At 44.2% G+C, this 12441-nt stretch overlaps 1 protein-coding gene across 3 annotated transcripts in view; it reads right to left on the bottom strand.

The window, feature by feature from the left end:
• Positions 1–12441, bottom strand: part of LOC119176632 (urease subunit alpha-like) — a 138929-nt gene that overhangs the window by 60606 nt on the left and 65882 nt on the right. For all 3 annotated transcript variants that reach the window (XM_075889239.1, XM_075889240.1, XM_075889241.1), the window contains 4 exons: positions 10467–10649; positions 5791–5868; positions 5008–5087; positions 3659–3764 (listed from right to left, as the gene is read on the bottom strand). In XM_075889239.1, the coding sequence (XP_075745354.1) occupies positions 3659–3764; positions 5008–5087; positions 5791–5868; positions 10467–10649 (447 nt within the window). The remainder of the gene's footprint in view (positions 1–3658; positions 3765–5007; positions 5088–5790; positions 5869–10466; positions 10650–12441) is intronic.

The following is a 12441-nucleotide window of genomic DNA, read 5'->3' on the forward strand; positions in this document are numbered from 1 at the left end:
CGATGATGCTGTTGATTGCCAGCACTCGGCCGCATACTTTTCATCGGTCGCCCTAAGGTCTGGATACTGGCAAATACCAATGCATCCGTATGACAGAGAGAAGACTGCTTTTCGTCACGCCTGATGGGTTATTTGAATTTAACACTAAGCCGTTTAGTTTATGTAATGCGCAAGCTACCTTCGAGCGATTCATGGACACCATTCTTCACGGTCTCAAATGGGAGATATGTATGTGTTATCTCGATAATGTAATTATTTTTGGCAAGACATTCCACGAGCACAACTATCGACTTAGTGTTGTTCTAGATTATGTCAAACAAGCTCGTCTCGTTTTAAATGCAAAAAAGTGTCATTTTGGTGAGCGTCAAGCCCTTGTGCTCGGATATCTAGTGGACAGGGACGATATACGGCCAGACCCACAAAAGATCCACGCTGCCCGAAACTTCAAGCAACCAACGTCAGTGAAGAATCTCCGTAGCTTCGTGGGCCTGTGTTCTTATTTTCGCCGGTTTATCAATGACTTTGCCCAGCTTGCTCAACCTATGACAGAGTTGCTCCACAAAAACGCCCCATTCCGATGGACCGCTGAGTGTGAGGCGGCTTTCGAGCAGTTGAAGTATTTGCTTACTTCCGGGCCCCTTTTGCGCCATTTCGACCCGGAGGCACTCATGGAACTGCATACAGATGCTAGTTATATCGGTGTTGGTGCCATGCTAGTCCAGTATCACGACAGCCGCCAGCACGCCGTGGCGTATGCAAGTCGTACTTTGACTAAGGCGGAGAGGAATTATACGGTCACCGAACTGGAATGTCTTGCGATTGTTTTTTGTCGTCCAAAAGTTCAGACCTTATTTGTACGACCGGCAATTCAAGATCATCACAGATCATCATTCTCTTTGTTGGCTCGTCGGACTACGTGACCCAGCTGGCCGGTTGGCTCGTTGGGCCTTACGGCTTCAGAGAGAGAGAGAGATAAAGATGCAAGGAAAGGCAGGGAGGTTAACCAGACGCACATCCGGTTTGCTACCCTGCACTGGGGAAGGGATAAAGGGTAGAAAAGAGGTTGCAGAAAGATGAGAAGGTACACACAATCACGAGCACACTCGGGCAGCACACACAGTCTATAGGCGGTCGCTCAGGTTTGTTGACTTTAGGTAAAGTAGCAGTGCTTTAGTTGCTTTCTGCGCAACTGAGGCAGATGCCCAAGGTCCTAGTATCTTCTGCACACAAAACGGTCCGGGGTCAAGTTGATTCAAAACCATCCGGAGCTGGCATCGCTGTGCGTCGTAGCAAGCGCAGCTGCACAGGACGTGTTCGATGGTCTCTTCAGCTCCGCAGTAGTCGCATGTAGGAGTGTCTTCCATACCAATGCGAAAGGAGTACACCTTTGTAAATGCAACACCCAACCAAAGGCGGCATAACAGTGTCGCATCAGAGCGGGAAAGTTGTGATGGTAGCTTTAGCTTGAGCGAAGGATCCAGTTCATAATATTGACACCTTTGGAAGCTGGTAGACGACCAGAACGTGCGTGTGAGATCTCGAGCCAGCAGGTAAAGTTGTCTTGCTGCATCATTCCTTGATAGAGGAATCGGGACTACACGGGTTTCTTCATGGGCTGAGCGGGCAGCATCATCGGCTAATTGATTTCCGATAATACCGATATGTCCAGGCAGCCATTAATATATAATATCATGCCCTCGTGCTAGAGCTTCATGATGGCAATGTCTTATTTCTAGTACCAATTGGTCATGACTCCTCCTACGCTTGGCAGACTGCAAACTCTGAAGCGCTGCCTTCGAATCGCAGAATATGACCCATTTTCCTGGACGTTCTTGAACGAGATATTGTAAAGCAGCCCTTATAGCAGCAAGCTCTGATGCCGTAGATGTAGTCATATGCGACAACTTAAACTTGATTGTCATTGCTGCAGCCGGAATTACAGCGGCACCTGATGAGCTGCTGGACGAGACGGACCCATCAGTGTATATCTGCGTTCGGTCTAAGTACAACTCATGTAATAATAGCAGTGTTGCTTGCTTCAATGCTACTCTGGAGTGATTGCTTTTCTTTTTGATTCCCGGAATTTGTAGACGTACTTGCGGCTGGTCGAGGCACCACAAAGGACATGCCATTCTCGCAGCTGGCGTATATCCTGATGGAATGCTGTTTAGGTGCTTGGCTATGACGTCTGAAAACGTAGCACGTGGTCTTCCGGAAGGTAGAAGAGCCAAGTGGTGGTCGGGGACACGGCTAGCATGTCGAATGTGCGCTCTGAGGCAATCCACAACTCTATATGTCTTGACCGGATGGTCTTTGGCAAGCATGATTGTGGCATAAGTAGAAGCGCATCGGGGCAGTCCTAGGCAGATACGCAGTGCCTGACCCTGCAAACTCTCCAATGATTGAGTATTCGATTTGCAAGTGTTAGTCAGTACCGGCAAGCTGTAGCGCAATAGACCCAGAAATAGGGCCCTGTACAGCTGTAGCATGGAGGCCACAGAAGTTCCCCATGCTTTCCCGCACAAGAATTTCATTATATGCACAATAGATAGCAGTCTCTTCTTCAAGTACGCACAATGCGGGCTCCACGAAAGACTTCTGTCGATTATTATGCCCAGGAAACGATGCGTCCGTGCATATTTGACACTCTGCCCATTGATGTAAACAGCGTATAGCGTCATTGGTTTGCGTGTAAACGCCATCAACGCGCACTTCAGATTTGATATATTTAGGCCTTGTTTCTGAAGGTAGGCTGTTGTGAGGGTTGCTGCCCGCTGTATTCGTGCACGCACCTGAGGGCGAGTAACTGCAGCACTCCAGAGGCAAATATCATCGGCGTATATGGATAGGCACACCGACTTTGGCAGAACCTTCACCAGACCAATGAGGGCAACATTGAACAATGTGGGGCTTAAAACACCTCCCTGAGGTACTCCACAGTGGGTGTAATGTTGAGCAGTTGTACCCTCATATGTTTGTACAAAGAAACCCCTGCCAGTTATATAATCTTTTATCCATTGAAACATTCGTCCACCAATGCCCAATGCTGCGAGAGAAGTGAGGATGGCATCGTGAGCTACATTATCATATGCACTCTTCACGTCAAGAAAGAGTGCCACTGATATGCGCTTGCGACTTTTTTCTTGTTGAACAAATGTCGATAAGTCAAGGACACAGTCAATGGAGGAGCGGCCCCGACGAAAGCTTCAAGAATATAACTTTTCTGTGACCTACAGGAGCGGTCAATGTCACGCAGATGCCGACTGCTTATCTCGTCTTCCATCTCCGACTGTGGACGCTGATGATGATGATTTCGATAACTACCTGGCTGCAATCTCCTCGAACTTCCCAAATTTGGATGTCTTCCATCACGAGCAACAGCGTGACCCTTCGCTGAAACCAATGATCGATATGGCTAGCAGCTCTAAACGCGCCACGCCATTCGCGATTCATGACGCCCTACTATATCGCCAGTCCTCAACTTCACTATTTAAAGAGAAAAAAAAGATAAATCTAGTGGTTAGTTCACTAAGTATTACGGCTAGGTGGCGTTAGCCGTCGCCCGATCTAAAGGGTACAGCCACATCCATCCATCCATCCATCCATCCATCCATCCAGGGCTGTAAGTAGTTGTGCTAAAACTTTCATGAAAACTCACCTGCTTTCTGTGGCCAAAACCTCTCGCTCTAACTCTCTCCATCACAAGCGGAAGGTTTCTGTTTGAGACTTCACCATCACATAAATTGTTTCCACCTCGAACGATTCTGCAACAAAAAAACTGCGAGAATTAGTTTTGAAACTTAATGCAATAAGCTTTTTGCTTGAAGACACTAACCTGGCCATCCTATATTTAAAACCAACAGACAATCAAGACGTTATTTGTAGTGTAATATCACATAAATGTTAGGAAAGCAAAGCGGACGAAAAGACAACTTGCCACGAGTGGGGATGAAACACGCAAACTTCTAATAACATGTCCGATGTTCGACCAATTGAGCGACGGCAGCAGTCATGGCTGCGAGCAGTGCTGATTAACACTCCCATGTTTAAATGAGGACATACAGCCACTAAATTGTACGGGAGGGCGACCACTGCTTCAGCTCAAGTGGTAGAGAATTTCAGTCATCATTCGAAGGTTGCGGGTGCGGTCCCTACCAGCGGAAAATTGTTTCTACATCCACTTAAATTTTTTTCACATTTATTTTATAATTACTACAAATAACACCTGCTACACTTCATTTGGCTTAATTGGTTATAATCTATATTGTGTTTACCAAAGAAAACGAACCTTTGAATTCCCCTTTTCTCTTTTAATCTTGCCCTACGTTATGTAATGCTTACCTGTCATTAGTACAGCTACATGATGTAAATTATGTAACTTATTGCATAAGTCTGGCAACACAATCAGCAATGAACAGGCTCGGATCTGTGCTGGCTTCAGAACTCTTATGGGCTTTCTAAACACCCTGGTTTGTCCGTATCAAAGAGTTGTGTGGGGTGTGCGTGTCCAGAAATTCCTAATGATCTAATCTCAAAAACGTAAAATAGAACTCTGTAGAAATCCCAGGTACAGTCTCTGGGTGCCCTCAGCCATCCCACTGAGAGGATCGCAGTAAGCAGATCACTGACACTGCAACAGGCTGACAAAAGAGAGAGGCTTTTAGCTGTTCTTGCTGTATTTTGCTTTGTATATAATAGGCAATACTACAAAAGCTAGAGGGATTTCTCCCACTGCTTGCATTCAGAGGTCAAACGTAGAAGCTCCAAAGTTTTCAACGGCTGGCTCCGTATAGCTGAAGGTACAAAGGTGCTGCTTCTTGACTGAGGATAAAAAAACAAGGTGCACCGACAAGGACGAGTGGCAACTTTCGTCGAGAACTTATAAAGGGGGCTGATCTGCCATAGAGTCCTTTTATGAACAGTTCGCTCTAGTTAGCTATTGCACAATGGGGAAATCTTAAAGCACTTGAAATTGGAGTGATTTGTTTGCATGCATTATTTGCTTACTTTGAACCAGAAATTTCCACAAGCGGGACGTTCCTGGCGTCTCCTGGTTCAAAGCGAATTGCCATGCCAGCAGGAATGTTCTGTACGAAGAAACCAGAGACACATGTTTCGTAAAAGTCTGGCAGTGTATTTGATATACCTCCTATCAGTCTCGCGAAAAGCATTTCTCCTCGTAAGCTTGTGCTGGCATGGGGGAAATGACAGACAGCATTGCTGCCATCGTATCCTCACTAGCGCTCGGCATCATGGGCCCACCACAACCAATCAATGAACATGATGTCGGAGCAAGAATGAACACTGTTGACGCATGCTTGATCCGCTGCGAAGGGCGCGGGGAGAGTGGCCCACATGGCCGCTTCCCTTTTGCATTCTTATGCTTTCCATAAATACATGTTGTGAAAGCGTAGGTGTATACGACACTCATCTTCAGACCGTAAAGGCCAGAGTTCAACCAGAGTTCGAATCCCACCGTGCCAAGAAAATTTATCATGCTTTATTTATTTATTTATTCACTCGCCCTTTAGTTTACCTCCTTTCTGCAGCTGATCACATGACATCCTTCCATTCACCCCTCTCACAAGGCTCCTCCTTTCATCCTGGTCATGAAACCTGTTTTAGCGAGCACCAAACGACACTAGTGTAGGATTCGCAAAGACATCTATGCAGTAAGAGACATCCTGGTCTGGGATCCTGGACCCAAGGTTCCACAGAACTAAATTACCATACTATGCACTACTGTTTCTTCGAGTTCCAAATCAGTAGTTGCCCAAGCTTCCTACTCACCAGTCGCATTCCGTATGCTTTCTCCCTGTCGAATACGAGGTACTTGTTGGTCTCAATGAAAGGGTAATGACTGCCAACCTAAAAAAGATGTACAAAATGTCCATAAATGTCAGAAAAAATACCACACTAAAGCTCCACAAAATCTCATGAGGATTATACAATACATGAAAAACAGGAAGGCCAACACAGCTGCAGTTTTATAAATCTCAAAATTTCACAGCTTCTGCTCAAGCAAACTATATCATATGACTAGTGTTACAGTTCTACATCATGAATATGAATAAATATTTTTATTCTTATTGCCCAAGTCCACTGCAGCACTCATTCACATCAAAATATCTTTCCGAAAGTGCATCTAATCTATGAAAAATTAACTGCTTTATTGGTTAGTGTATATATTACTTGACTTGCATACCGCACAAACTTTTATATGAACGCCCGTTTCTCCCTCCAAAGCAGGATTGTTTTAGCGCTGTGCACCAACCTGACCATAGCCTAGCACAAAGCAGTGAAAGTCTTGTATTCCACACAAACCCACGCGATTGCCTCTATTTTTATAGCACGTTATTCTTCCTGCAGCATTATTAGAGTGCTTTAGAATTCTTGCGCATCCCGTGCCAGGCCCATATAGCACATTTGCTAAGCTATATAGCCTATATAGCTCAGCAGGTTAGGTTCGGAAACAAGCTTTCAGATTTAGCATTGTGGGTAGAAACATTGAATCCAGTGATAGTATATTCTATTCAACGATAGTACAGTATATCCCCTGTTGAACAATATCTTATAAACATTCATCATGTGTTTCAAGTAGAAACTCTACAGTGAAGGTGCCCCGATTTCTGTTGACATGATAGCACAGCAGCATTATTATTGCCCATGCAGTTGTTATGCCACAACATTAGAAAGAAAGTCTCCCCAAGAACATATATGCAGTACAGGCTATTCGGGTCAGCAAGGTCATATGGTGATCTTTACAAGCTTTCAAAAAGGCACTGGGATAGCATGAAGACTGTTCAGCACTTTGTACAACTAGGATATCTGTAGTGCAACACTATGATCCCAGTTCCACGAGCATGCGCCAGCCAGAACGTTTAAGCAGAATGCAATTAGTGTAAGAGGCATTGCACCAAGCAATGATTTCATTGCACACCTGACGTTCACTTTAACACATAGAGCACATATTTTTTGCTCTCTCTGATTTCACTGTGTTGCAATTTACTGCAAAAGTCACCTCCCATTAAATTAGAGTTTATATAATTGCCCTGGTAAGCTATTTATCCTTCATTAATCTTTAGTGTTCAATGTCCAATAAGCAAAAGATGCATAAAATTGATCCTGGTAGTTCAATGCACTGTCTTCAAAAGAAGTCCATTGTCACAAATGTCAGCGATTCTGGTCTGCGCACCCCTCTGTTGCAGGAAGAATGCATTTGTATTGGGAAAGACACTTCCGGCAACAGACTCTGTGAGAACAGTGCCACCAAGACTTTTCCACACCCGCAGCGAAAGGGCACGCACGCGTTTCGAAGAAATGACCTCTAGGGGGGGATGCGTACGCCCTGAAAGAATCTGGCATCTTCAGTAGTTGACATCGAATTAGCAAAAAGTTCAGTCATCGAGGTTACGAGACTCGCGTAGTGACGAGCATGGTGTGTCCCGCATAGCGAATCAAATCGGCAGCAACACCAAGAACCCTCGTCATTTACCTAAGCTGGCGAGACCATCAGCGGCACCGCGTCAACTCCCCTTTGAGCCCTAAGAGCTGGCATGGTCACTACAAAACTTTTTATTTGATTATTTTTTTTCCGTTACTGTTTTTTTATTATAAACAGTTTTAAATGTCGTCTTACTGTGCAATAAGTCGCTTGAGAAGCTCCAACGTGGGAGCACACTCTTTCTTGTAATTTCTCTTTGTGTTCCTTTTAGTCTCCATCACGCAAAATTACTTTATTAACATACCACGTTGTCTATATTTGTACCTGTAGTAACTCATTTAGTAGCACCTAGTATATTTTGTAGTTGTTGTTTTTTTCATCGCACATATTTATTTTTATTTTTATTTCACCTTCCATATCTTGCTGTTGCCCTCTTTTTAATTAAACACTAGTCTGTTCCTTTTCAAAAGTCCTGGTCTTCTATATCAGTTCGTCAGTGAACTTGAACATCACTACGCGTGCAAACTTGCATGGTTTGAGTAGCCTACGAAAATTTTAAATGCAGTACTTCGAGGCCTTTCATGTGTTGAAGGCTTAAGCATGATGTGTAAGCCGGCGAATTTGTCGCAACACCGTTGCTAGATCAGCGGGGCCTCAACAAAGTGTGTGGCATCCATTTAGAATAACTTCTTCTCTGACAAGAGTGTGATTACTAGTTACAAAAAAAATCACTGTAAGCAGGGTTACGTGTACATGTTAATTTTGTTGTGCGGATAATAGCGAATGTATTCATGTCCCAATAGGGGATATTCATAGTACCTAGCACTCTGGCAACACTGAGCACATCCGCCATGTTTTGTAGGGCAGTCACAGAATCGCCTGCTAACATCTCCTTAAAAATAGGCCACGAAGATGTTGAGCTGCTCTCATTTGCGGAGTTTTCAGACCGAAAAATACAGCTTTTTCTGTCGTAATCCAGCGCCGAACGGTCAGTGAACCGCACTGTGTTGCCACAAATCGATGAGAACGCAATACTGGAGTTCTGCGCTCTTTAGAACTCGTCCGGACAGGAGCTGCATGAGGTGCATAGCTTCACAAAGCCAGACAGCTGTTCTCTAGTGGCATGTGCTTCCAATCTGTGGCTAGCATTCAAGAAAACTGTTCATTGATGAGGAGATGCATTTCTTAAACTTCTCATATGACCTTACGCACCAACACATTCACATTGTATTTTCTACTGCGACTACAATAACACACTTCAGGTATCAGAATCACATTTTTTCTGTGCAACGCTGGGCTGCTTTCCTCAAATCATTTCTTTAGCCCCAAGTATCTCTACACCTTTCGCAACAGTGTGTGTTGTATATTTTAAAAATACACAAGGCATGAACTTGTGCATCAGCAGTGCGCCAGAAACCAAACAAAAAGTGATTGCGCCTTTCAACTTTATCTGCAGGAATCGAACTTTAGTTGTTTATAATGCCTTGTGGGGGTAATATAGTTCAAATACTGAGTGTTGTTCTGGTTTTCTTGAATGCTATACATGAATGTTCAGTTTCCTTAACTTTCTAAAATATTGTGTTCTTTGTTTTTGCATGCCAGAGGGGCGTGCATTATCGTGTGTCACGTGCTACTGCAAACAGCATACAGACATATAAGTGTCCGGCATTCACAATCAGCGGAAAGATGAGCACGAGGATCTTCTGAACAAATATAGCCCCATCTATAGTATGGCCAGAGCACATACGCAGCTCCATAACTGAGCACTCCATGCTCGCAGAGCATACTGACCGAAGGAGGCATGCAGAAAAAAAAAAAATCAGATGGAGTAGAGCGAGGGGCAGAAGCAGCGTGCGAGGTATGTGGACATCGTACTTCGACCCACAGAGGTCGGTGCACACTGCTTTTCGAAGCCATTTGTACAGCGGTGGCAGTCTAAATTTTGTGATCCGGTCTTTTGTGGTGGGACTGATTTACTGCGGGCACACATAGCAGCATCTGTGGCACTGCTTATACACGTGTAAAAAAGAAGTCTTTGTTTTTGTCGATCTGCAGCACTGACAGGCTATGTTGATGAATCATGCTCTCTCACACGCGTGCTATGTCGGCCACCTGTTTTAAAATTATCGCAAAACAAAGATAAACGGAAGTTATCGCAAAACAAAGATAAACAATCATGGCCTTCCACCGTAAATGCTGTGATATGCTACTGGTTTCGTTTTCATGCCCAACACATCATGGCAAAACGATCTTACGGGATCATTGACAAATGGCACTGTGAATTTTGAATATCACCTATAGTACTACACTCACTGAGACATTACAACTGTAGCCATGTATTCTGTGGCCAACCCCAGCTGACCATTTATGACGTGGCTACTTCACCAAGCCACATACGGCAATAGCATTTGATGGTAGCCCCTGTTCTTGTATTAAAGATAACTCAAGTTTGATTTGATTCTGTAAAAGCTTTGGCGTGGGCCTGAACTCCTCGTTTGGGGCCTTAAACTACCTACGATCTTGTTTTTAACATTTTACGGAAAGAAATCTATTGAATTCAAAATGCAGTCACGATAAATAATGCCAAACGCAGAAGTTCATTGAGTTACGGGCGTGCCGTAAAATTAAAAACAATCCCTTTTATTCTCTGGGCCTGTCGGTATTCCCAGCATCAGCTGTGATGTCACCATTCAAGTGTGTTCATGTCAGCAAGAAAAAACAGTTTGACTGCCCATAAGTACCCATACTGCCTCTCTTCCTCCTCATACGGTGAGGAGCAGCTCTTGGCCAAAAGGAGAGACTAGCCAACGAATGGAATGTGGCGAAAAAAATAGCACAGTGAGTGAGGGCTGCTTTTAGATTATGAAATGCTTGCAAGTTCGTTAATATGGCAAAGCTTTGAAAAATTATTGCTGCTACGCATTTGTTGAAGACTCATGCACAACTACAACACCAATGCTAAATTTTTACATCTGGGTAATTAAGAAGCCTTTTAAGAGGTATGAGGATCACCTCTAATTACCTGTATGGGGCGATCACTTGTGTTGACTGCACGGATAGAGTATATTGTTCGGCCCTCGTTAATTAAGATGTCAGAGTCCTGCTCCAAGGGCAAAATTTTTCCAGGCACACTGTTCAGCAGCTGGACTGTTTCTTGATCCAACTGGTCCAGCGACAAAGGTGCAACTCTTGCAAGGACGTCTGGCTGCAGATAAAGAAAGCAAAGTAGGTGGCTTTAATTTTGCTCTCCCATCTATATTCAAAAGAAGGCCAAGTTGTTTGTTCATACCATCAGACATCTACTTATGCCAATTAATGCTTGGTAACATTGCAAACTAATAAATAGTGAACGCAGAGCACCTAACACGAAATGAATTAGGAAAGATTAAGACATACTTCACATCACGCTGATGCACTTACAGTAACATACATTTTGGATCAAAAGAGAGGAGACCCTGAAATCAATCTGTTATCAGAGATTGTAGGTGATAAGCTAAACGCAGCGGAGTTGCATATGTTACTCCCATGTTTCCAGCACCTTTGCCTGCAGATAGTAAATGCTGTCCAACTTCATTCAGAAAGTGTTTCAATGCCCCATTTAACTGAAATACTGCAGAGTGCCAAAACACTGTTTTGCCATACTTGTCTCCTGTGAACAATCAAGACTGATTCAGCATTCAAAGCTCAAGACAAGGCATCACATATGGCCTCAGCGATTTCCGCACTGAATTAATGCTGATACACATGATGTCATTTAAAGGGGCCCAGCAACACCTTTTGAACATGGCCAGAAAACGCTGGCGATTGGCAGTCGAGGCTCCCGAGAACACGCCAGCCAAATGATATAACGCAGCATGTGGCCTGGAATTCACAATACATTTTCAAAGTCAGCCAAAAATTGCTTTTTCTTCTCTCAACAAATGACGAAACAAGCTGAAAAATCACTCATCACACACATTGTATCAGCCGGTGGCTGATTTCAGCATAGAGCGCTCGGTCGTTATCGGACCCGCCGTGGGAGGCCGTGACTTGTCCATTCGTGCACATGCGATTGAACTGAAAAGCTGTGTATTCGAATAAAAAAAAAGAGAGAAAAAGGGCTTAAGGTCGCAAGGCGCGCGTGCTTCGTGACCTTTAGCACATTGTTCGTGTCGTCCCTCCCCGCTTAGCTTCTAGTGCTTTCATCATGACAAGAGATGAGAGAACGCAAACACAGCCTGGATAAATCTCCTCTCATATACGACAGATTCTAAAAATTTCTGTGGTGGTTAATTTGTCAGCCAATGAGCTCCTTCACTAAATCCATTACATGCAGTGGCTGATCTCGAGGGGGGGCAGCAGGGGCTATCCCCCCTCTAAAAGTCTGTGTCAGCACTCCCGCCTTGTTTTAGTGCTCATAGTTAATCTCCTGTTACCAATTATTACAAATTAGTGAAATCTTTGTGAGAACACATTAACAGTACGTATGCTATGAAGGACTTCTTTTCCTAGTAAAAAAAAAGTCATGACCACGCCACCCTCTCAGGTGTTGCTTCAGGCGACCACCCTCTCTAAAATTAGTGGCTGGATCTGCCCCCGATTGCATGGCTACTTGAAAAAGTGTTGCAGAGCCCCTTTATTGATGTGCAGATCTCTTTTCATGGTGGTTCTCTACATGCAGATCGAGGTGATAACCAAGTTTGCTTAGTTCATCTCCCTAATGTTGTTATCTAAGACCAGCCCTAATCGGGAAGATATAATTTTACTGCCTCGTGCACCTTCCTTCTCATCTGCTTTACTGCTTGCATTTCACCTTCTCTACCTCGGTTGGATCACAGCCAGCAAGATAGATATGCTACCTCAGAAAAGAACACCCAAGTCTGTCCAATATCCATGGAGTCGGGGAGACCGGGGCAACAGTTATCACTACCAGAAGAGCCAGAGATAGCCCCTGCTCCCTCTTTATTTTCTTCTGAAGAAAAGAGACAGCCCCTACGAATGCAGACCAGAATGATAAT

Source organism: Rhipicephalus microplus, chromosome 3 (genome assembly GCF_043290135.1).
Source record: "Rhipicephalus microplus isolate Deutch F79 chromosome 3, USDA_Rmic, whole genome shotgun sequence".
In the NCBI taxonomy this organism is placed as follows: Eukaryota; Metazoa; Arthropoda; class Arachnida; order Ixodida; family Ixodidae; genus Rhipicephalus; species Rhipicephalus microplus.